The following is a 26,962-nucleotide window of genomic DNA, read 5'->3' on the forward strand; positions in this document are numbered from 1 at the left end:
TCTGAATTTAAACATAATAACTTGTGGCATTCACAATCTAGCACACATTGAACAGCCTTTGATGTTTAGCAGCTTGTTTCGTTTATTTTTTTATTTAATCAGTTTTTTGTGTTTTTTTTAAAAACCTGCTTATGTTCCACCATCTACCCATTAAAACCAAGTGTAAAAAAATAAAACATCTTATTTAAAAAATATTGAGAGTCATTGGAGCTGTCCTTCTCTAGGTTCGATGCCTCCTTGGCAGACGGGTTCTCCGAGTCCTTTTGGTGACGGGGTAATTTATAAACTCAAAGTGCCTTTGCCGGTCCTGGTTTGGGAAGAGCGGCTCCCCTTTGAAGAGTCTTTTCATGAAGTGGACTTCCCTCTGGTTTTGCCTGGTCTTGGTGGCTTTCCTGGGCTGCCCCTTCCTGGTAAAGGCCATGTACCAGCCGTTGTACTTGGTGTTCCTCAGCGCTGTGTAGTTATTCTCCAAGAGGATTTCAGTGAAGATGCAATCTCTTCCCTTTCCAACCAGCTGGATTGAAAACAAAAATCAGTGCTACATTTAAAATGTGAAGCCACGTCGTAAATAGTAAAAGGAAGAGTGGGGCCGATGAGGGACCAGAAAGGGGATGTACAGATGGAGGTGGGGGGGGGTGGGGTATGGCTGTTAGCTTAATACTTTGCGTCTGGCTTTACCAAAGAAGAAGATGCTACCCAAGTAAAAGAGGAAGTAATTCAGACAACACAAGGATTTAATCTTGAACAGAAGCAAGTATTAGATAGATTATCTAGAGTTAAAGTTGGTTAGACCCCATTTGGAGTATTGTGAACAGATAAGGAAGGATGTGGTGGCCTTGGAAAGGGTCCAGAGGAGGTTCACAAGAATGATCCCTGGAGTGAAGAGCTTGTCGTGTGAGGAACGGTTGAGGATTCTAGGGTCTTTACTCGTTGGAGTTTAGAAGAATAAGGGGGGATCTTATTGAAACTTAACAGGATACTGTGAGGCGTGGATAGAGTGGACGTGGAGAGGATGTTTCCACCAGTAGGAAAAACGAGAAGCAGAGGGCACAACCTCAGGTTGAAGGGATGATCCTTTAGAGGAGGAATTTCTTCAGCCAGAGAGTGGTGAATCTGTGGAACTCTTTGCCACAGAAGGCTGTGGAGCCCAGGTCACTGAGTGTCTTTAAGAGAGAGATTGGTAGGTTCTTGATTAATAAGGGGATTAGGGGTTATGGGGAAAAGGCAGCAGAATGGGGATGGGAAAAATATCAGCCACGATTGAATGGGGGAGCAGATTTGATGGGCCGAGTGGCCTCATTCTGCTCCTATGCCTCATGATCTTATAAGGCACTGGGACCAGCACCCAAGAAGTGAAAGTGGAAATTGCAGGTGCACAGGCCAGAAGTTTTCCGACTTCCAGCCACTCAGGAGTGGTCCCAGAGGACTGGAGAATTCCAAACGTTACACCCTTGTTCAAACAAAGGGTACTAAAGAAAAGCCCAGCAACTCCAGGCCAGTCAGTTTCACTTCCAGGAACAATCATTTGGGACAAAGTTAGTCGCCTCATGGACAAACGTGGGTGAATTACGGAACGGCAGTGTGGATTTCTTCCGGGAAAGTTGCTGAAGTTGTTCTGAACACAGAGGGTTGGTGAGGGTAGTGTTGTTGATGTGGTTTACATGTGTTTCCAAAAGATGCTTGATGCAACAGCATGTCACAGGCTCGTGAGTAGAGTTATCGCTCCTGGGACAAAAGAGACAGTACTAACACAGACAGGGAATGGCTGTGTGTCAGGAAATAATGAGGAACGGGGGAATGGATGTGTTTTGTGCTGGAGCAAGGTTTGGAATCCAGCTCCCAGGGATCAGTATTGGGCCCCTTGCTTTTTTCTGATATATATTAATAATCTGGACTCTGGCATACAGAGAATATTTTTTAACGTTTGCGGATGATAGAAAAATTGCAACCATGAGGAGGATGGTGTAGAACTTCAAACAACAGGTTGGTGCGACGAGCAGAAGATGGAGTTCAATGCAGGGAAATACAAAGTGACTCATTTTGCTGGGAAGAACATGGAAAGACAATGTAATATTCTCTTTGGGGGTGACACAATGGTTAGCACAGCTGCCCCACAGTGCCAGGGACCCGGGTTCGATTCCAGCCTCGGGTCACTGTCTGTGTGGAGTTTGCACATTCTCTACGTGGGTTTCCTCCGGGTGCTCCGGTTTCCTCCCACACTCCAAAGATGTGTGGGTTAGGCTGATTGGCCATGATAATTTAACCCCAGTGTCAGGGGAATTAGCAGGGTAAATATGTGGGGTTGTGGGAATAGGGCCTGGGTGGAACTGCTGTTACAATTCTGTGTTACCCTGAATGGGGTTGGTGCAGGCTTGATGGGCCAACTGTAGGGATTCTCTGATAAGGAATACAATTCCAGAAGGCATGAAGGAGCAGAGGGACCTGAGTGTTTGAGTGCATAAGTCACTGGAAGTTGCAGTTCAGGCTAACAGGGTGGTTAATAAAGCAGATAGTATCCGATGATTTATGAATAGGGGTGTAGAGTTCAAGGGGAAGGAGGTTATGTTAAATTTGTATAAATCGCTAGTTCACTAGCTGCGTGGTAAGGCAGGCATTAGCTATAAGGAGAGGTTGGAGAAACTTGGTTTGTTCTCCCTGGAGTGACGGAGGTTGGGGGGAGACCTGATCGAAGTCTACAAGATCATGAGGGACACGGACAGAGTGGATAGTCAGAAGCTTTTTCCCAGAGTGGAAAAATCAATTACTAAGAGGCACAGGTTTAAGGTGCGAGGGGCAAGGTTTAAAGGAGATGTACAAGGCAAGTCTTTTACCCAGAGGGTGGTGGGTGCCTGGAACTCATTACCGGGGAGGTAATGGAAGCAGATACGATCGTGAGTTTTAAGGGACGTCTGGACAAACACATGAATAGGATGGGAATAGAGGCATACAGTCCCTGGAAGAAGGTTTAATTCAGCTGAGCAGCACGGTCAGTACGGGCTAGGAGGGCCGAAGGGCCTGATACTGTGCTGTAATTTTCTTTGTTCACAAGGTCCTTTCAGTCGGCTGGAGAGGTTGGAAATCCCACAACATTTAATCGCCAATGTTAACATGTTTCACACTGATGTGAGGAAGGCACTGATCAATTCTGTGTGTACCTCGTGGACTTAGCGCGACACATACAGACCCTGGGAAGAGTGCAGACCTCACACTGTCCAGTCACTTACTTTTCCAACAAGTTTTCCCCTTCTATTCATACAGATGTAATGTCCGGTCTCCGCTCCTCGGATTCTGACTCGACTGTCAAATGTATCCGTTTCCACCAGCAATTTGGCTGCAAGAAGAACATCCTCGATTAAAATAGTGATCTTCTTCAAAGAGGGACTGGATTAATATCTGCTCAGGCCACATGGACTGGAACAGAACACAATGGCGGTATCTCTGTTGTTGGGGGATAAAATGCTGTCCCCCATTCTCCTTGGGTATTCCGAGGCTTCCCCACTTCTGAAGAGAAATGAAGGGAGGTGCCTGTGATTTTCCTGACTACCACCTTCCCGTTCATTCGCTGCTGCCATGAGCTTTTGGAAGCAAAGCTCAACACATCAGTTATGAGCTCAGAAACTGGCCTTATAACTAATTAAGAAAGAGCTGCTTTTCTATCTATAAACCACCCAAACCCCTAGATTAATTACCCACATGTAACTCACTCCCAGGTATCCTTACAACGAATGAAGAAAGATCTGCTTTTCCATATGTAAATCATCCCAAACCCCTCGATTAGATTCCAGTCTGTAACTCACTGCCAGGTATCTATTATTCTATATATAAACCCCACCCTGAGCCCCTCGATTAGATTCCAGTCTGTAACTCACTGCCAGGTATCTATTATTCTATATATAAACCCCACCCTGAGCCCCTCGATTAGATTCCAGTCTGTAACTCACTCCTGGGTATCTGTTATTCTCCATATAAACCCCACCCTGAGCCCCTCGATTAGATTCCAGTCTGTAACTCACTGCCAGGTATCTATTATTCTATATATAAACCCCACCCTGAGCCCCTCGATTAGATTCCAGTCTGTAATTCACTCCTGGGTATCTATTATTCTCCATATAAACCCCACCCTGAGCCCCTCGATTAGATTCCAGTCTGTAACTCACTGCCAGGTATCTATTATTCTATATATAAACCCCACCCTGAGCCCCTCGATTAGATTCCAGTCTGTAACTCACTCCCAGATATTTATTCTATACAGAAACAGTTTGAATTTTGGGACTGGTTGAAAGTGGAGTCTATTTATGAATGGGGAAGAGTTACATTTTGAAAATGATGTGGTTAAATCAATCATTCTCACTTACACCAATCATTCCTCGGTTGGGTTGACAGAACAATTAGTCAGTACCTCCATCCTGTCCAGGCATCACTACACACAGCCAGTGGTAAATCCACAATATCCGGGTAGACTTTCTTACCGTATTTACTTCCGTCTTCAGCGGTTGCATTGATTCTCTTGCCCAGGATCTGGACGTGCTTGCCGCTGGTCCGGCTGTACAGCTGGTAGACCCGGATGTGCCGTCGACTGAGCTGGTCACTGTTCCTGGTGTGGTCCCTCACGTGCTGGTTAAAATTAGGAGACGATTGATTCTCCCCCTTTTGTTTGCAAAGGGAGAAATAAAATCAATTTGCTTTTACTGTGCCGGAGCCCAGCGATCTGGGGCACGTGATCGCGGATCGCACGGTGTGCGTGAGTTCTCCCCTCCCCCCACTCATCCCTCTGCCAGTCTGCGCTGAGCGGAGGTTTGCCAACTCTGGTTGGACATATGGCTGGAGGTGTCATTGCATGAACCCCAACCTCCCCAAAGAACCGTCACTGGGTCTGTAAACGTGTCCACCTTTCGAGTATCCTTTACTCCCTGTGTTCAATACTTTTAAAATTAACAAAGGAGAACAAATTAAAATATAAACATTCATTTGGTAGTACATAGCCTGGGTGTTGCTGGAAAAAAGAGATCTGCTATCGGCAGCTTTCATCGTTTTAGTATTGTTACCAATCTGTCCTGATGAATGACAACAAAAAAACTTTGACAGCTTGTCTCTTTTCTCAGCAATAGTTAAAGAAAGCACATTTCTAAAGTGAAATCTCTTTAGAGTTCCAGGGTTTTGCTCAGGTTTTTTGCACATGGAGCTTTCATCCCTGGAGAATCCAGGACAGTCAAAGAACAAAGAAAGTTACAGCTCAGGAACAGGCCCTTTGGCCCTCCAAGCCTGCACTGACCATGCTGCCCAACTGAACTAAAACTCCCTATCCTTCCAGGAACCATATTCCTCTGCTCCCATCCTATTCATGTATTTGTCCAGAGGACCCTGAAAACTCATTATCATATCTGCTTCCACTGCCTCCCCCTGGCAGCGAGCTCTAGGCACCCACCACCCTCTGTGCCTCATACATCTCGTTTAAACCTTGCCCCTCACACCTTAAACCTGTGCCCCCCTCCAGTCCTGGAGAGTGAGCAACTCCAGCTGAGCAAGGACCCAAAGGGTGTGCTCACAACCGTCGGCAAAATCTGGGCAAAAGTAGTGCTGAATCGAAGCACAGTTTGCATTTCCACAGCCCCGGTGACTGGAACCATCATCCTGAAGCAATATGGATAGGAGGCCATCGAGTTCTAGGCATTTCAAAGAAGTTCTTGAAAGCTACGAGAAGGAAAGAACACCCATTTATCGAACTAAGGTCTTTCTCATCCTCAAGAAGTCCCATATAAGTTCTTCAGTAAAGTTGTCGCTTTGAGAGATTGGCATCTATCCATCTGTAGAGCATGATGGAAACGTAGCCTCAAGGTCAGATCAGATCATTTGCTGCCCTTGTTCTGATGACAGAGCAAGCTGTGCCTGGAGAGGTGAAAGCTCTTTATAACATTCTCCCTCACTGAGTGGTGTGGGGTGATCTCTGCTGACACCTTGTTTGCAGGGCTGGCGTCTGCTTCGGAGCTTCTGAAAGTACACATCAATGTGATGACAAACTCCTGCCCAAAGCTGGTGTCACCATTTGCGTTGGTTGTCATCTGCACTTTTCCACTTGTTGTGATTGACGTTGAGAGTTTTCCTTCAGTCAGGCCTTTGGACAACCCGTCTGTCTCTTGGCCTGAGTGACCTCAGCAAATAGCACATCCTCAGTGATGTGTCCACCTCCCATCCTGAGAACAGGGCCGAGCCACTGAATCATACAGTACAGAAGGAGGCCATTTGGCCCATCGAGTCTGTACCAACCACAATCCCACCCAGGCCCTATTCCCAAAGGCCACACATTTACCCTGCTAATCCCCCTGACACGAGGGTGAATTTAGCATTTAGCTGGTTGCAAATGCAACAGGCATTTTGTGTAGAGCAAGAAATCATCAATTGTACTCAGGCGATGAGCAAATGATGTCCTTTTCATGGTATCACACAATGGGCCCATTTCTCTGTGATTTCTAGATCGCCCACAGTGATAATATATTTTTGTATACTAAGTTTACTTGAACTTTGGCAAGGCTTCTGATAAGGTCCCATGTGGGAGACTGACAGTGAAGGTAAGAGCCCAGGGGATCCAAGGGAATTTGACAAACTGGAAGCAGAATTAGCTGAGAGGCTGGAAGCAGAGGGTGATGGCCAGGGGGTGTTTTCCTGACTGGGAGACTGGGTCTGGTGGGGTCCCTCAGGAGTGGGGTCCCTCAGGAGTGGAGTCCCTCAGGAGTGGGGTCCCTCAGGAGTGGAGTCCCTCAGGGAGCAGTGTTGAGACCCTTGCTGCTGTGGCTTACCTAAATAATTTGGAGTTGAACGGAGGAGGGTTGATCAGTAAGTTTGCAGATGATAGGAAAATTGGTGGGATGGTAAAAGGTGGGGAGGGTAGCCTTAAATTACAGGAGGATATAGACAGGCTTATCAGTGACAAATGGAATTCAATCCAGGTAAATGATGGTGATGCACTTGGGCAGACAAACAAGGCGAGGTGAGACATGATGAACAGTAGGACTCTGGAGATCAGAGGGGTCTTGGAGTGCATGAACACCGCTCCCTTAAGGTAGTAGGACAGGTGGATAAAGTGGTTAAGAAGGTACAATTGCCTATAGTAGCCAAGGCTAAAAGTTTAAGAGCATGGAGTTATGCTGGAACTGTATAAAACGTTGGTTAGGCCACAGCTAAAGTATAGTGTGCAGTTCTGGAATCCACATTATAGGAGGCACTGGAAAGGGTGCAGAGGAGATTTCCCAGGATGTTGCCTGGTCTGGAGAGTCTTAGTTACAAAGAGGAATTGGGTAGACTGAGGCTGTTTTCCCTCGAGCAGTGAAGATTGAGGGGGGGGTGGTATGATTGAGATGTATAAAATTATGAGGGGCATGGAGTCGACAGGAGGAAACCTCAGCGCAGGGATCAATGAGCAGGGGGCACTGGTTTCAAGTAAGAGGCAGAAGGTTTCGAGGGGATGTGAGGAAAAACCTTTTCACAGAAAGGGTGGAGGAGGCAGGAACTCGCTGCCTGAAAGGGTGGTGGAGGCAGGAACCCTCGTAACATTGAAGAAGTATTCAGATGTGCAGTTGCGACGCCAAGGCACACAGGATCATGAGCTAAGTGCTGGGAAATAGGATTAGAATAGTTTGGTGGTTTGTCTTTGACTAGTGCAGATACAATGGGCCAAATGGCCTTTTTTTGTGCTATCACTGTGACATACTAATACATAATGTACCACGACATGACAACATTGAGTACACTTTGGAAAAGTATTTCTGGATGTAAAGCCCTTTGGGATGTTTGGAGGCCAGGGAAGGCATGATATAAATGTTACCTATCTGTCTATCTGGATACTGGAAGCAGATTAAGTTGAAAATTTGCTGCGATCAGCACGGGGGGTGGGGTGGGTCCCTTTGGAGGTTTCTCCCTGGTGGTCTGCAGGGTAGAATAGGATGGTCCTCCTGTCCCGCAATCCATTTGCAGCCTTTGCTATTTTTAATCACGTCGAAAAAAAAATCCCTCCTCTCTGTAGCATTTTTTCCATCACCCTCACTGAACCAAGCCTCAATCTATTCTCCCGTGGACACATGTCCACAGCACATAAATATTCACAGATTCCATTCGGCAATCTCACCAGGAGGCCCGGTACATCCAGTGTCTGCGCAACTGAATATAACACAGGGGGCATTGGATTCGACTCCCAGCCAGCCTCACAGGTCCAAACTAGCAGCTCCTCTTTTTAAAGTCAGCAGTCTCACAGCACCAGCTTTCAGAGCACTGCCCCTGCATCAGAGTGAGTGGCTCCGAAAGCTGGTGCTACCAAATTAACCTGTTAGACTTTAACCTGGTGCTGTGAGACTACTTATCGTGCCCACCCCAGTCCGATGCCGGCATCACTTCTTTATAAAAGCAAAGACACAAATCCACCTTTCTTGAACAATAGGGGCGAACCGCAAGAGAAAAGGTCTTGGAATGAGACAGAAGAACTGGAGCAGTTCCAAGAGGCAGCTCCTTACAAGCTCACCAGTGGATTATTTTCACTCAGTTTATAGCCCCTTCTGTTTTGATGCTAATTCCTGGAAGCATTGGCCCTGTGGAAGCTGGGGAGCAGTGCTGTTCCTATCCATTACAAATTATAGCTGCTTGCGGCCACATGTCTAAGGTGTGGTACATTATAATTCCGCGGTGCAGGTGAAGACTCCACTTCCCATCATCCTGTTTCTTCCGCTGGCCAACTCTGCTCCTCCCGCTCACATCGTGTTGAAGGTCACAGGCCAGCCCGATGTGGCAGTGCACAGGGCAAGACAAGGCCACAGGTGGGAGGCCTTCGCAATGCTATTGACGGGGATATCCTGCCCCATGTGTAAGCTGCACATGTGAAGTGGGGTTAGACAGCAGGAACTCACAATTAGACCAGTCAGTCCCAGTTTGAAACCAGAATCCTCTCCTTATGTTTGTGTATTTTATGATTAGTGACAAATAAATACATGAACTTTCAACCATTTGGGAGAGAGAGAGAGAAGGTTGAAGCAAAGGTTGGAGGCTGAGGAGCTGGATACGGCACCACTTCTGGGACAATAGTGTGACTACCGGGTGACAGGTTTACACTCTCATTTGCCAATATAAACATGGACAGAGGAATTTCTCACTGGAAGAGTTGGCACTGGAGTGTGTTTACAATCGTGGGTGGCACAGTGGTTAGCACTGCTGCCTCAGGGACCCAGGTTTAATTCCAGCCTCAGCTCTGTGTCTGTGTGAAATCTGCATGTTCTCCCCATGTCTGCATGGGTTTCCTCTGGGTGCTCCAGTTTCCTCCCAGGACGTGCAGGTTAGGAAGACTGGCCATGCTAAATTGCCCTATAGTGAACCAGGTTGGGTAGGTCAGGTGGATGAGGGGTTATGTATGAATAGGGGATGGAGTCTGGGTAAGATACTGACTTGATGCAGACACAGTGGGCTGAATGGCCTCATTGTGCACTATAGGGTTTCTATGACTCTATATCATGTCAAAGGGACTGAGATTTATTTTGCGATATATTATAGAAGATCTTTATTAGTCAGCCAGAAATCATTTCTCAACAGTAGAAATTTCCATGCAAACCTCAACACTTGGAGCTGGCAGACTCTCGGGATGAGAGTGCGGATCGGAGGCTGAACTCAGACTCCCACCCCTTTAGACCAAGGTTCCAGCTGGCAACTCTGACTAAGCCCAGATTTTACCCATCTTCAGGAAAGATGCTAAACCGATTGACCAAACCTGCGGCCCTCCCCAAACTTGTCCCCTTGGGACCTCCTCCCTCTACCTGCAGCCCTCCCCAAACTTGTCCCCTTGGGACTTCCTCCCTCTACCTGCAGCCCTCCCCAAACTGGTCCCCTTGGGACCTCCTCCCTCTACCTGCGGCCCTCCCCAAACTTGTCCCCTTGGGACCTCCTCCCTCTACCTGTGGCCCTCCCCAAACTTGTCCCCTTGGGACCTCCTCCCTCACCTGGGGCCCTCCTCAAACTTGTCCCCTTGGGACCTCCTCCCTCACCTAGGGCCCTCCTCAAACTTGTCCCCTTGGGACCTCCTCCCTCTACCTGCAGCCCTCCCCAAACTTGTCCCCTTGGGACCTCCTCCCTCTACCTGCAGCCCTCCCCAAACTGGTCCCCTTGGGACCTCCTCCCTCACCTAGGGCCCTCCTCAAACTTGTCCCCTTGGGACCTCCTCCCTCTACCTGCAGCCCTCCCCAAACTTGTCCCCTTGGGACCTCCTCCCTCTACCTGCGGCCCTCCCCAAACTTGCTCCCTTGGGACCTCCTCCCTCTACCTGCAGCCCTCCCCAAACTTGCCCCTTTGGGAGCTCCTCCCGCTACCTGCGGCCCTCCTCAAACTTGTCCCCTTGGGACCTCCTCCCTCTACCTGCGGCCCTCCCCAAACTTGTCCCCTTGGGATCTCCTCCCTCTACCTGCGGCCTTCCCCAAACTTGCCCCTTTGGGAGCTCCCTATCCTGCACCTGAGGCCCTCCCCAAACTTGCCCCCTTTGGGACCTCCTCCCTCACCTGGGGCCCTCCCCAAATTTGCCTCTTTGGGCAAGTGGAAGAGATTCCTAGTTAACTACAGAAGGAGCTTCCATTAGCATCCTGCTTTTGTGGGATCTCGCTGTGCACCAAATCAGCTTCCACATTCGCCAACAGGGCAACAGCCACTGCAAATCAAACGCAGTTCACTTGATCAAAGGTAAAGGGGGACTCTCTGGTGATGGGATCTCATTTCATACCTTGTTTAAATATCCACGGGTCTGCCCTGGTGTACAATCCAAAGCGCTGTGTGCAGGTACACAAGTATATCAAAATGACCACACAGACAGCACACTGTCCAGCCCATTATTCATCATGCCAACAATTTGCCCTCATCATGGGGTGGCACACTGGTTAGCACTGATACCTCACAGCGCCAGGGACCTGGGTTCAATTCCTGCTTTGGGTCACTGTCTGTGTGGAGTTTGCACATTCTCCCTGTGTCTGTGTGGGTTTCCTCCGGGTGCTCTGGTTTCCCCCCAACACTTGAAAGATATGCGGGTTAGGTGGATTGGCCATTAGTGTTGGGGGGATTAGCAGGGTAAGTGTGCGTGGTTCTGGGGATAGGGCCTGGGTGGTCAGTATGGGCCGAACGATCTCCTTCTGCACTGTAGGGATTCTATCACATTTATCCACCGTTTTCCCTTATCACTGGGAGGTTCACAGCACGGAAACAGGCCCTTCATCCCTTGTTTCTCCATCCTCCTGTCCAGGGTTACCATCCCTCCAAGGCTGGTCATTTCCAAGGCACGGCTACTGCAGAATGAATCATCGGTGAGATTGTACGTCACACTCAGTTTCCTTGTTGTGTTGGACACCAGGAATAAGTCACCAAAAAGCGGCTATTTGACTGAGTGCAGGGGTTTGAGGTGATGAAACCTCTCGGACCACGTTCAATGAGAGTTACCAACCTCTGTCCGTCTCCAGTCCAATCTGGAGATGTTGCCTCCCTCAGGCACTAACTCTGGAAGTGAGTGCGGCAACATGGAGAAGATTCTCTCCGGTAGCCTGCCGACACTCAGCATCTCTCTCCTCTCCCCCCCCTCTGCCAACAGGAAGAGGGAGAGGTGAATGAGTGCTGCCCCCAGCAAAGAGAATGAAAATCTTCTGATTAATTGTTCTCAACCTGCTTCCAAAAAAAAAACTCCCCCCGACAGGTGACCCACATCAAAAGGATTGGTGCTTGAAAGGCTTGGATCAAGTCCTGTGGAAGTCTCCATCCTCACTGACCTAAAGCTTGTGACTGGCCAGAAGAATTCCACAGCTTTTGACCAGGGATCTAAATCACTTTTGCAAAATGCACAGCCGCTCGCGCTAATTTTAACCTTTTGCCCAGAGATAAGTGTTAACTTGGTGTCGGATACTGAAACTATTTATATCTGGACTAAAAAAAGCTTCCGGTGATGAATTTACAGCACGGGTTAGCACCGGGGTTGGTGGGGGGGTGGGGGAGGGGTGGGGGTGGGGGGTGGTGAACTAACTCCCAGGGAAACTGCTCACAGACCGTGGGCCAATTAACCCTCTGTGAGCTCCACACTGCACTGAAGCATTCCCTGCTTTTTTTCCCGATAGTGCTACAACCATCAAATACCCACAGTGCAGAAGGAGGCCATTCGGCCCATCGAGTGTGCACCCACTCTCCGAAAGAGCATCCTACCCAGGCGTCCCCTCCCTCTCCCCGCCCTACGCCTGTAACCCCACACATTTACCATGGCTAATCCACTTAAACCTCTGGACAATTTAGCATTGCCAATGCACACTCTTTGGAGTGTGAAACTGGAGCACCCAGAGGAATCCCATGCAGACATGGGGAGAACATGCAAACTCCACACAGACAGTGACCCGAGGCCATAATTGAACCCGGGTCCCTGGCACTGTGAGGCAGCAGTGCTAACCACTGTGCCACCGTGCTGCCCACAGATTTATCTGGTCGTTATCACATTTCAGTTCATCAAGACTTCAATGTAAACAAATTGGCTGTCACATTTAGCAGTGCTGCCTCACAGCGCCAGGGACACAGGTTCAATTCCAGCCTCAGGTGGAGGTGTGGAGTTTATATGTTTCCCCTGAGTCTGCGTGGGTTTCACTCCAAAGATGTGCAGGTTCAGTGGATTGACCAGGCTGAAATTGCCTTCATGTCAGGGAGATTAGCAGGGTAAATACATGGGGTTATGGGGAGACGGCTTGTGTGGGATTATGGTCGGTGCGGCCTTGATAGGCCGAATGGCCTCCTTGTGTCCTGCAGGGATTCTCTGATTTCCTGCAATAAGACAATGATTACATTTCAGAAAGTACTTTGCTAAGAATGTGCTGAGACTGTGAAAGACACTGTCAAAATGCAATTTCATCCAGCAGCCATTGTATCTACCGTGTGAGTGACTGGAGTATTTGCAGCAAAGGATGAGTATTCTCAGCTGGCTGTATCTGACCCACTGTCACCAGCTATGGATGAACTACCTTGCGGAGCACCCAATCCCCTACAACTTACTAAAATACTCTTCTTGAATGCAGTGACGTCAGCCATCACAAAGACAACAAACTGAGATCTTCTCCTTGACTTTGGAAGGAAAATTTTGCATTCTGTAGCGCCTTTCACAAACTCAGGATGTTCCAAAGAACTTTACAACTCACAGAAACTCCTTCCTCTTAGTTTTACATCAAAATCCTTCATCATTTTGAACAACTCCACTAAATCTCCTTCAATCTCTCCACTCAAGGTGATCGCCCCTGATTCCTCATTACTCTGTAAGAAGTCTCAGCACACCAGGTTAAAGTCCAACAGGGTTATTTGGTAGCACAAGCCACAAGGACATTAACCCGGTGTTGTGAGACTTTGTGCTCTGCTTACCCCAGTCCAACGCCAGCATCTCCACATCACATTCATTCCTCACAGAAAGCCTAATACAGAGCAATAAGTCCTGGTGGGCAGAAGCTCCTTCATTTACAGTTCTGACAACAGCATACAGAGTGCTTTCAGTTTGCAGTCTACACTCAGAGTCCCAGAGGAACTGACACTCCAGGTTAAGTACAAAGCAAGAGGCTCCCTGATTGGGCCTAGAATTTGGCCCTTAAACAGAGAGTTCATATTCTAACAGGCCCACCTCAAATGCCCGACTAAAGTCATTACACACAGGTAAAGATCACCATCATTGAGGTGGCATGAGACTTTTCCATCTCTCTCCCCGCCTTAATCATGCCACTAAATTCCTTGGGGGATTCCCAGTTTGTAACATTGCAATATCTCAATCAGTGAGGCACAAGCCTCGAAATCAGTGATAACTTCATGGATGAACGCATGACATGGTTGTGTGACATTCCTCTGCTCACTAGATTTTAATCCGTTTGAAATACGTGTGAAAGTTGCATACGGAGGAATTGTGTGTGCACGATTTCGCTCAGCTCGTTCAAACTCATCCTTCTGAAACTGCATGTTCTGAAGCTTCCCTCAGTGGGTGTCTCACTGGCTAACACACTCTGCTCTGAAGCAAGTTGTGAATTCAGGCCCACTCCAGAGACTGGAGCGCTTGATCCAGTCTAACAGGGAGGCTGTGCTGTCCGATTGGAGGGGACATTAAACTGAGAGCCGGGGCTTCCCTCTTCAGTGGATCTCCAAGTCATATCTTTGGTTTACCTCTCCCAAGCATGGACAGAATTCTGCATTTTCAAAACACACAGCGCCTGTTGTCTTGGCTTTTTGGTGAATGGCAGCATCGACTGCCTGATAGCATTAGGCTGAGAATGGGGCCTTGACTCACTAAGACTTCCACAACCCCACTCTACTGCCCTGTTCTTTAGTCTGCAGACTTTAAACCTTTCTAAGTCTTGCTGGGGTATCATTGCCATTAAAAATGGGATCAGAGGTACTACTGTCATCTGTAGTTCCCCCAATGCACACATAGCCCAGGTCATGCCTTCAGATAAGAACCAATAGACAAGCATTGCAATTTAACTGTGGGTCATATCTAAATACACCACAATAAACTATCCCTTCGATGAAAGGAGAAATCACATGGTGATTATAATGGTGATGAATTTAATATTGCCTGTCTGAGAACATTTATTCAAAATTTCAATGACTCCAATGAGAGATTATTGGGATAAATCAAAGCTGAATTGTTCTACAAGCTTGCAACATCCATCACCCAGAAGAACAAGAACACAGGGGACAACATGAACTCCAAGCTCCCCCGCAAACCACACACCTTCTGATGTGGAAATATTCTTGTCATCCCATCATTATTGCTGGTTCAGAATCCTGGAACTCACATCACACTGGGTGTATATTCACCACACAGACTGCATCGGTTAAATAAGGTGTCTTATCATCATCTTCTTCTTAAGGAATGGGTGATAAAACATCCAAGAAAGCAGATGAGAACAGGCGGCACAGTGATTCACACTCTTGCCTCACAGTGTCAGGAATCCAGGTTCAATCCCAGCCTCAGGGACCCAGGTTCAATTCCAGCCTCAGGTCACTGTCTGTGTGAAGTTTGCATGTTCTCCCTGTGTCTGCATGGGTTTCCTTCGGGTTCTCCGGTTCCTCCCACACTCTAAAGAAGTGTGGGTTGGGTTGATTGGCCATGATAAATTGACCGAGCTAAGGTAAATGAGGGTTACGGGAATTGGGTGGGATTGTGGTCGGTACAGACTCAATGGGCTGAATGGCCTTCTTCTGTAGTGTAGAGATTCTCTGAAGAATACACTGCCTTGGAATGTTTTTCCAGATGAAATGTGAATGTCAATTTTTGCTATGTTAATGAAGTGCCTTGCATATTAAAGCAAACAGGAATTAGCGATGACTTTTAGTAGGAATGACTTCCTTCCAAAATCATCCGTGCATGAAAAGAAGCTGATCCTAACAGACAGTCACAGTGCCCAGTGATGTGCCTTTTCTGGTTTAAATGGAATGTGATGACACTGACACACTTCCCAATTAAGGCAGAATTTTGTCACTGGCCTAAATGGGTCTTCTTGTGTTAAAGTAACATTGCAGCGCTGTTGGACAAAGAAAAGCTAAAGATTATCAAGTGTTTGCAAATTTCTATCTCCTACTCAGAAAACGAACTCAGAATGGGTTTGGTTCCGAGAACAGATTTACACTCATCTGAAGTCGGATGGATACTGTCAAAACCTTCACATGTAGGGAGACAGGGAGATCGGAGCAGTGACAGAGATGGACCAGAACAATGCGATGGACAGATAGATCAATCGACAGATGGACTAATAAATAGTGAAGGATAGATGGATGGATAGCCATCTCGTTTGACATCTGTTTGTTTATTCTGAGGGTATCACTGAGCTTGACCCAGACAGGGTTACATTATATATTGTTTACAGACGGCAATAAAGATTGCTGCACCTTTTATCCCGTTGATGTAACAGAGCTGCACTGACACAACTTTAAAGCCAGGGTTCCTCGGGAACATGTTGTCTCTAACCTCTGTTTGCCGTGAGCTGGTTGCAGCCTGTTTGTTCCCTGTGTGGAACCTTTCTGACTTGCCTCTGCCCTCACACTGCTCACCAGCTCCCAATCCCAGGGTAGCTGGTCATGAGTGTGGCAAGAGCAGGCAGAGAGGGAAACACCAGACTGCCTCAAAACGGTGACACGGATCCTTCACATCCCCTGTCTGAGCGTCATGGGTCCCGGCCCTATCCAGGGTTGGATCAACTCCTGCCACTTTCAGCGAGGCGGTGACTATCGTAACAGGGAGGAGGCCATTTCACCCCTGTCCTGCAATTCGGAGAGGTCACGCCTGATCTGTGGCCTAACTTCACGTCCTACTTATTGCATCCGGCACTTTCTCAGGTCAAGTGAAAGACGTCACGGCTACCGTATGAAGAAAGAGATGCCAATCTTTCCAGTGCCCTGGCCAATATTTACCACTGAGCTGATACATTCACACACTGCCATTTGTGGGATCTTGCTGTGCAAACTGGCTGCTCTGCTTCCTGCTTTGCAACAGCGAGTGCACATCAAGCAAGTTTCGTTGGCCGTGCAGTCCCATTGGCACGAGGACACCTCAAGGTCATTAGAAGTGCTTTATAAATGCAAGTTCTATCTTTCTAATTCCGCAGTCACCTGCCAACTCTCAGCACTTTGCACATTTGCCACCAAAGCAGCTCAGTGCAGTAACCTCGGCAGTGTGGGGCCAGCTCCCGAAATAGCCGCGAGAGGGCAAGATCTTTGTGGCTCTTCCTGGGAGGCTTTTCCAGCCTTGCTTTTGAAGAATGTCACTATTTTTACACCCTTCTTTAAAAGCTGCGACTCTTCCCGGGAGACAGCAGACGGCACTGCAAATATGGCAGGGCTGAGAATGGCTTTGCGGGGAGCGACTTGCAAAAAAGCTGGTGGGGTTGACACTGCTTGTGATGGGGGGGTGGGGGTGGGGGGGAGAGGAAGGTAGCAGCCCTTCTGGGCCTGTGTTCAGCTCGGAGACTGTCTAACAGGCAGAAAGGAAGGCGTTTTGGATCAAAAAATCTGTACAGATGTACACAAATCTATATTGATGTTAATCAGCTGATTGTTGGCTCAGCACTGCACCTCAGCAAACTTGTGATTCAAGGTAGTTGTTCTTTCAGAGTTACCGTGAGGACCCATCAACCTCACAGACTGTATCAAGAGACAGAGATTCCTTGACAATGGAAAAGGTGTGATAGTACAAACAGACACATGAAATACAACATTTTCTACGTATGTGTGTGTAGACAGACACAGATCGAATATGAACAGATATAACCAGCTAGAGATGGATATGTAGAAAGATGACTCTCAATAGACAAAGAAATTGAGATTGATAGACAGTTAATGAATAGATAGAGAAACATCAATCAATGGATCACCAGGTAAAGAGATAGATTAAAATATTTGTCACGAAACTAGTGCAGAAATAGGCTAACAGGTTTATTTGGTAGCAAAAGCCACTAGTTTTTGGAGCGCTTGCTGCTTCTTGGTCAAATGGGAATGGAACTCCCCACTCACCTGATGAAGGAGCAACTCTCCAAAAGCTGGAGGCGTTTGCTACCAAGTAAATCTCATGGACTTTGATCTGGTGTTGTGAGACTTCTAACAGTGTTTATCCCAATCCAACGCCGGCATCTCCACATCAGAAATAGGCACACAGAAATACATTAATAGATAGAAATGGAGAAAGATGAACAGAAAGATTAAGTTAAGATAGATCCAGAACATTTAATCGACAGATCTAGATTGACAAAAGTTGACGAATTGATCTCGCATCCCCAAGTACACTTCAGACCAGGTAGGTTAGCTGAACTTAGCCAATGTGGCTGTTGTCTATCCCAGCCTCAGAGCCCTCAGGCAAGATAGAAACTGCACCAAATCACTCCCATGCCATCCCTGAGGATGGCAGGGGTGGGGAGAGAGGTTGCGTTGATGTTGATGCCTCTAGTCAAATAATCCATCAAAAAGTTCACTGTCGAGCTCACACAATGAGAATACCCAGCAGGGATGAGTTAGCCTCCGGATAACTAGAGTCAGCTTGGATTAGCAACCCAAAGTTCTTCAGTTCGAATCTAGCAACAGCTAATTCTGAAACTGAATTCAAGAAATGTAAAACCAGAATAAAGCGGATGGTCATAGGAAGACAACAGGTTCACTAATGCCCTTCAGAGAAGCAGCTCTGGCCTGGGCCAGCATCTGATAGCATCCTGCTGATGTTCAAACATCCACAGCACAGAATCCTCTCCACAATTTCCAAACAATTAAAGGGTGAATTGCCGTTGTCACTATGGATTGTGAGATCGCAAGTAGGTTCTGTCTGAGTGCACACACAATGCACACAAAATACATGCACACAACACACATATAACACACAATGTACATAAAACACATGCACACAAAACACACATACACAATGCACATAAAACAGACACACGCACACACACTGCACATAAAATAGATGCACACAAACAATGCACATAAAATACACGCAGACACACAATGCACATAAAATACACACACATACTATACATAAAACACACATACACACAATGCATGCAAAATACACACACACAATGCACATAAAATAGGCACACACACATATTTTGGTTGATCTTTCCCTACACTCTAGCTATGACTGTAACACTGTATTCTGCACCCTATCATTTCCTTCTCCCCTATGTAGTCTATGAACAGAATATTTTGTCTGGAATACGTTTCACTCTGTCCCAATACATGTGACAATAATAAACCGAATCAAATCAAGCGCACGATCATGTGGAATCTTCCTGAAATCTTGCTTCACCTTCAAAAACAGCGAAAGCTAACAGCTCCACACAAACCGCAGGGAGCAGGGAAACATTCTCATCCAGGAGCTCATCTGCAACTTTCACCTAGTCTTTTCTCCTCCATTTCCCAACTGAGCTGCTGTGCATTTCTGGCATTTTCTGTCCTCACTTCAGGTGTCCATTGGCCCAAATTTTCCAGCCCTTCCTGCTGGTGGCATCTTCCAGTCCCACCGATGGTGACTCCCCATGCCCACACTTCCCTCCCCCCCCACCATGGTGCACCCGGCATGCAAAACCCCGTGGACATCAGTGGGACTGGAAGATGCCATTGGCAGCCAAAGGCGGGCCACTTCTCCCGCCGGAAAATACACCGTGGGGGTGGTGGGGAATTCCTCTTTTTCCATCTCAATAAGCACAATTTGCATTTATATACAACACCTTTAAGGGAGTAAAACAGTGCTTCACACACAATTAGACAAATCTGACCAAGGAATCAGAGAGAGATTTGGTCAGATGACCAAAGGGTTGGCACAAGATGTTGGTTTTAATGGTTTTAACCTTAAAGGAGGAGACTTTTAGGGAGTGATTATCAAAGCTTAGTAGAGGCCAACTGTGAAGGAGTGGGAGACAAGAAAGACTGGAACTGGAGGTATAGAGAGATCTGCGAGAGCCGCAGGGCTGGAGGAGGTTGCCCCAGGGAAGGGACTGAAAACAAGGATGAGAATTTTAAAATCGAGGCATTGCCAGGCTAGAAGACAGGTTGGACAGCAAGTAAAGGGGTGCTGGGTGAACGGAACAGAAACTGAACTTCTGATAAGCTCCAAGACTGAAGAAGATGGGAATTTATATACCATGTCTATGTGTACGTACACACATATCTGATATCATCCGATGTGTACCTATGCACATATCTGTGACAAAGGGTCATCTGGCACTCAAAACATCAGCTGTTTTCTCTCCTTAGAGATGCTGCCAAACCTGCTGAGATTTTCCAGCATTTTCTCTTTTGGTTACACATATCTGTTACCTCTCATTCCATACGTACCATGTATATGTATACCTACGCACGTATCTGCTATCTGTCAGTATGTAAATATGTGTACATATCTTACACACCTATCGTTATCTATCATTCCATACATACCATTTATATGTATACCTACACACATATCTGCTATCTGTCATTACGTATATACGTGTACATATCTACACACCTATCATTATCTATCGTTCCATATATGCCATGTATTTGTATACTGATGCACACACCTGCTATCTGCTTTCTATATGTACATACATACTATCCATCTCTCAAGATTCACTGTGTATGTGTGTCCATGTGCATATATCTGCCAGCTATCATTACATATATATTTGTACATTACACACATATCTGCTATCATTCTGAATGTTTTCAGAAAAGATTTTGGTTCACTAGTTTTATTCAGTACAGGGGACTGTACCTGACAATTACACTGTGCATTGTTGAAACAGCATATTATTTTAATTTTTATATTTTACTGTCACAGAGTTGACCAGGGCGATTCTCCCATCCCACTGAGTGCAGCAGGTTGTGAGATTCTCGTTCTGGCTGATTCACACATCTCCCAGCGCTGGTTTTCCAGTGTCGTCAGTCCCACGCTGGAAATCGGTGAGGAGCTGCCTAATACACGCAGTCGGTCATTTTAATATTATTTAAATCCCCATTATCAGAGCCGGGAGTCTCTGGACTCGCTCGCCTCTCCTTCCCCTTCACTCCAGCAGGGTTTAGTATAGCCCCCACTTGTGGGGAGCTGGTGGCCCAACCCCACTGGAGTAAAGCGGGGGGGGGGGGCATCAAGGCCCCTCAGGGGATAGGGCACCAGGGGGTGCCCCCTAGGATTGTCACCTTGGCAGTGCCAGCCTGGGCCTATGGCACTGCTCAGGGAGCGAAGTGCCACTGTCCAGGGGGCACTTTGGCACTGCCAAGGGGCCAGGGCCAAATGGGGCAGGGCCTAATGGAGGTTCTCTGTGGATGGAACGATCGGTGGGAATGGGGGTTACCACTGCCACTCTGAAGTCAAGATTGGGGGGTAGGGAGAGAGGCCACCAAGTGGGGCTGAGCATCGGGGTGGTGATGGGGGGGGGTGGTATGTGAGCCTGCTTGGGGGTTTGATGCTGTGGGGTGGGGAGGGTTTGCCAATGGTGTGGGGGAGTGTGATGGGGAGATCGTGGCAGGCTGGGAAGGCGGGGGAGGAGATCAGGGATGGATCCAGACACACCCGGGGGAGGGGGGGGGGGTCAATGATTGGGCTGGATGGGGGTGGGTTGCACGACCAGCGATGGGGGGAGTTGCAGGGCTGGCCAGTGATCGGGAAGCTGGCAGTGTGGGGCCACTGCGCATGCGCTGATCTTGGCACTGACAGATCAACCCATGCGCAGTGGCGCTCTCAGCACTATGCTGCTGCCTCTCCAGTGGGACTAAACCCCATCCATTGGTTTCTGAAGTGATTCAATACACAGAGTGGGAGATTCACTTTGAAACTCCCACTGAAAATACCAGCATGATTTACCCCAGTTTTCGCACAAATTCAATACTTAGAATTATTTTGTGAGAATCCCAGCCTACATGTTTAAATTTACCATTGAATTATTCTGTGAAATTCACCTTGGGCTGCAGTACAGAGTGGGCAATTGCAAATCAGAAACTTTCTTTTAAATCACTCAGCAGCTTCACTTCAAATGACTAGAAAACAAGGAATCATTTTCAAAAGATTTATTAAAGTGACTTTCTATTTTAATGAGCACGTGAGTGTGTGTGTGCGTAAGAGATAAAAGGGACGGGACATTATTACACTTGTAGCTTTTGTTGAGAAAGTAACTGAGGGAGAAAATGATTGAAGTGTGTGTGAACGAGAGAGAGAGACTGGTTTCAGAGAGAGGGAAATACTGGCATTGCAGAGGGAGATGGCTATCAGAAAGAGACACACAGAAACTGGTATCACACAGAGACACAGAGAAAGATTGGTTTCAGAGAAAGAGAAACACAGGGACACTGGCTTCACAGAGAGGGAGAGACAGAGACTGGGTTTTGGGAGAGAGGCACAGAGAGAGAGAAATTGGTTTTAGAGAGAGGCAGGACATAATTTTACCTTGATTTGGCAGAGTGATTTGATTTGATTTGATTTGGTTTATTATTGTCCTATGCATTAACACACAGTGAAAAGTACTGTTTCTTGTGCGCTATACAGACAAAGCATACCGTTCATAGAGAAGGAAAGGAGAGAGTGCAGGATGTCGTGTTACAGTCATAGCTAGGGTGTAGAGAAAGATCAACTCAATGCACTGTAAGTCCATTCAAAAGTCTAACAGCAGCAGGGAAGAAGCTGTTCTTGAGTTGCTTGGTATGTGACCTCAAACTTTTGTATCTTTTTCTTGACAGAAGAAGATGGGAGAGAGAATGTCCGGGGTGCGTGGGGTCCTTAATGACGCTGGCTGCTTTGCCGAGGCAGCAGGAAGTGTAGACAGAGTCAATGGATGGGAGGCTGGTTTACATGATGGATTGGGCTCCATTCCTGACCTTTTGTAGTTCCTTGCGGTCTAACAGTGACACGGGGCGGGGGGAAATGGGTGTTGGAGCTGCTGGCACCAACAGTGGCTTCCCCTGCCATACCCCTGGGAAGATAGAAACAGGAAGGGTAAGGGGCCAGTCCCACAATGTCACACGGGCAGAATGGGCTCTGATTGAACCTGCCCTGCCAGCAGTGTGGGGTACCAGAGGGCAGTGCCCAGGTATGACCTTCTCCCCTCTGAGCAATGTACTCACCTGAGCTCCTCTGCAGGGGTGGGGGGGATGTCTGCCTGCCAGGTGCGTGCTGTGGGACAGCAGTGGTAACTCATGCCAGTCTGTCCTCATGCCAGTGTGAATGGATTTTATTATGAGGGGGTGGGGGGCAGGGGTGGATGCTTCAGTTATCGAGGCCTGGTAATGATGTATAGTACACTGAGTGTCGGGATCCACATCAGAGGGAACACAATACGGACAGTGAGATTTCCTGGTCCCATTGCAGATCCCACCTGGGAACAACGGAAGTGGAAAATCCAGAGGGAGAGCGAGAGAGAGAGAGATACCGGTATCACCCAGAGAGAGAGAAAGAGACACACACAGACACTGTATCACAGGGAGAGCGAGAGAGAGAGAGAGAGAGAGACGCACACATACACACACACACAGACACTGTGTCACAGGGAGAGTGAGAGTGAGAGAGCAAGAGAGAGAGAGAGAGACACAAACACACACAGACACTGTATCACAGGGAGAGTGAGAGTGAGAGAGAGAGAGACACACACAGACACAGACACTGTGTCACAGGGAGAGTGAGAGAGAGAGAGAGAGAGATACCGGTATCACCCAGAGAGAGAGAGAGAGACACAGACACAGACACTGTATCACAGGGAGAGTGAGAGAGAGAGAGAGAGAGACACACACACAGACACAGACACTGTGTCACAGGGAGAGTGAGAGAGAGAGAGAGAGAGAGAGACACACAGACACAGACACTGTGTCACAGGGAGAGTGAGAGAGCGAGAGAGACACACACAGACACAGACACTGTGTCACAGGGAGAGTGAGAGCGAGAGAGAGAGAGAGAGAGAGACACACACACACAGACACTGTATCACAGGGAGAGTGAGAGTGAGAGAGCGAGAGAGACACACACAGACACAGACACTGTGTCACAGGGAGAGTGAGAGAGAGAGAGAGAGAGACACACACAGACACAGACACTGTATCACAGGGAGAGTGAGAGAGAGAGAGACGCACACATACACACACACACAGACACTGTGTCACAGGGAGAGTGAGAGCGAGAGAGAGAGAGACACACACAGACACAGACACTGTATCACAGGGAGAGCGAGAGAGAGAGAGACGCACACATACACACACACACAGACACTGTGTCACAGGGAGAGTGAGAGCGAGAGAGAGAGAGAGACACACACAGACACAGACACTGTATCACAGGGAGAGTGAGAGAGAGAGAGACGCACACATACACACACACACAGACACTGTGTCACAGGGAGAGTGAGAGCGAGAGAGAGAGAGAGAGACACACACAGACACAGACACTGTATCACAGGGAGAGTGAGAGAGAGAGAGACGCACACATACACACACACACAGACACTGTGTCACAGGGAGAGTGAGAGCGAGAGAGAGAGAGAGACACACACAGACACAGACACTGTATCACAGGGAGAGCGAGAGAGAGAGAGACGCACACATACACACACACACAGACACTGTGTCACAGGGAGAGTGAGAGCGAGAGAGAGAGAGAGACACACACAGACACAGACACTGTATCACAGGGAGAGTGAGAGAGAGAGAGACGCACACATACACACACACACAGACACTGTGTCACAGGGAGAGTGAGAGCGAGAGAGAGAGAGAGACACACACAGACACAGACACTGTATCACAGGGAGAGTGAGAGAGAGAGAGACGCACACATACACACACACACAGACACTGTGTCACAGGGAGAGTGAGAGCGAGAGAGAGAGAGAGACACACACAGACACAGACACTGTATCACAGGGAGAGTGAGAGAGAGAGAGACGCACACATACACACACACACAGACACTGTGTCACAGGGAGAGTGAGAGCGAGAGAGAGAGAGAGACACACACAGACACAGACACTGTATCACAGGGAGAGCGAGAGAGAGAGAGACGCACACATACACACAGACACTGTGTCACAGGGAGAGCGAGACAGAGACACACACACACACAGACACTGTGTCACAGGGAGAGCGAGACAGAGACACACACACACATACACAAGCACACACAGATACCACAGGGAGAGAAAAACACACACACACACACACACACACACACACACACACACACACACACACACACACACACACACACACACACACACACACACACACACACACACACAGAGGCTGGTATCACAGAGAGGGAGAGAAAGACCACACAAATACACAGATACACACTGGTACCATCGGGAGAGAGAGACACATGCACACACACTGACACTGGTATCACAGGGAGAGGGAGAAAGACACACACACACACACACACACACACACACAGACACTGGTGTCACAGGGAGAGAAAGAGATTGGTTTCAGAGAGAGAGGCATGTCCATTCAGAGACTGGTATTACAGAGAGACAGAGGATGGCAGAGAGATATAGAAAAGGGAGATAGGCAGGTTTTTAAAACTCATTCTAATCTTTTTAACGTTAAATTTTGAAAACAAACTCAGCCTCTGAGGACAAAAATTGGAAAGAGAGGTAGAGAAAATAGTCAGGGACGGGGATGTGGATGGTGGGTAAGTGACACAACATGGGAGACAGTAAAGGGGTTAAGTAGACAACTGAGTGGGGAGATGGAAGATAATTGAGTGGTGAAAAAGTGAAGGGGAAGGATATTGGATGAGCAGTGGGGGGTAAGATCAGTGTGAATGATTAGGGGTGACAGACAACAAGCTGCTGAGGGACACATTTTCTCAGAAACCCATCCTCCAAATTCATCCTCCAGCTTAATCAGTGGCAGCCACCATGGATTTCACTATCAGCTCCACAATCATTAAGTTGTGGATTCAAGTCCCATTCCATAGACTTGCACACATGACCTTCGCTGGCAGTACTGAGAGTGCTGCACTGCCATAGGTGCTGTTTTTTAAGATGAGATGTTTAAGTGTGCCCCCATCTGCTCCCTCTGTTGTGCATAAAGAAGGAAGGGGGGGGGGTAGTTCTTCCTGGTGTCATGGGCCAATATTTATCCCTCAAGTAATATCATTGAAAAAGAGGTAATTTCATTGCTGTTTTTGGGAGCTTGCTGTACATTAATTCACATCCACCTTTTCTGCATTTCTAACACTGGCTTCACATTAGAAACTACTTGATTGGCTGTAAAGCTTTGGGATATCCGAAAGGTGAAGTAAAAGGAAAGTTTATTTATTAGCCACAAGTCAGACTTACACTAACACTGCAATGAAGTTACTGTGAAATTCCCCCAGTGGCCGCAGTACGGCGCCTGTTCGGATAAATGCACCCTAACCAGCATGTCTTTCAGAGCCCAAGAGGAAACCGGAGCGCCCGGAGGAAACCCACGCAGACATGGGGAGAACGTGCAAACTCCACACACTGACCCAAGCCGGGAATCGAACCCGGGTCCCTGGCGCTGTGAGGCCGTAGTGCTAACCACTGTGCCACACAGTAAAGTGCAAGAGAACTCGATGGGCTCGAGGGCCTTTACTGTGCTGTGTAACTCTCCAACTCTATAGAATCCTTACAGAAAAGACCATTCAGCCCATCCAGACTGCGCCAACTCTGAGTATTTGGCCCAGGCCCTCTCCCCCAGCCTATCCCCCGTAATCCCATACATTTACTATGGCAAATCCATCTAACCTAGGGGCAATTTAGCATGGCCAATCCACCCAACCTGCACATCTTTGGACTGTTGGAGGAAACCGGAGCACCCGGGGGAAGCCCACGCTGACAAGGGGAGAATTCCACACAGACAACCATCTGCAAGTCTTTTGTTCTTTCTCATTGAATAATTATTGTGAAATAAGAACTCTTTCCACGATATAAAACGAGAAACCTTTTAAAATGATGCAGTTACAGTCCAACACGTCTGCTGTTGAACTTAGTTTGTGATGTTATCACAACTGCTTTTGAAACAACAAATAGTGTGAATTTAATGGACAGACTCCCTCCCACTCCCTCCTCTTGCCCACATTACAATCACATTTTAAACCTGATTGGATTAGAATAATTAGGCTGAGGATTCAGAAGGAATTTAAAGAAGGAAATTTTATTGGTGATTTGTGTATTGCCCCTTTTCCAGTCACATGAATTTAAAAAAAGATTGATCCTTAACTCCTATTGTACATTCTTCAAGTAACATCAGTCTATATAATTATACCTAAGTGTAATAGGTACAAAATTGTGTGCACTAAATCATCATCCGGGTCAGTGCTTGTCCTGTCCATTTGCAAATGACGATCTTAAAACAATGTCCTTTAAATAGAATCAATGACAGTATGCCGATGAATCTGCTGGCAGATTGGAGATTAAGTCGGAGACACTGGCTAATATTGATCTGATCCCATTGCAGACTTGTTCTCCCATCCCACTGC

At 47.5% G+C, this 26,962-nt stretch overlaps 1 protein-coding gene across 1 annotated transcript in view; it reads right to left on the minus strand.

Annotated features, from left to right (window-relative positions):
• Positions 1-220: 220 nt before the first annotated feature.
• Positions 221-26,962, minus strand: part of LOC145361267 (fibroblast growth factor 17-like) — a 41,238-nt gene continuing 14,496 nt past the window's right edge. Inside the window, exons 3-5 of the mRNA XM_080216897.1 lie at positions 4,470-4,647; positions 3,225-3,331; positions 221-514 (exon numbers count right to left, since the gene is read on the minus strand). Of these exons, the coding sequence (XP_080073023.1) occupies positions 221-514; positions 3,225-3,331; positions 4,470-4,647 (579 nt within the window). The remainder of the gene's footprint in view (positions 515-3,224; positions 3,332-4,469; positions 4,648-26,962) is intronic.

This window comes from Carcharhinus amblyrhynchos, chromosome 34 (assembly GCF_965287045.1).
Source record: "Carcharhinus amblyrhynchos chromosome 34, sCarAmb.v2.hapA, whole genome shotgun sequence".
Classification (NCBI taxonomy): domain Eukaryota; kingdom Metazoa; phylum Chordata; class Chondrichthyes; order Carcharhiniformes; family Carcharhinidae; genus Carcharhinus; species Carcharhinus amblyrhynchos.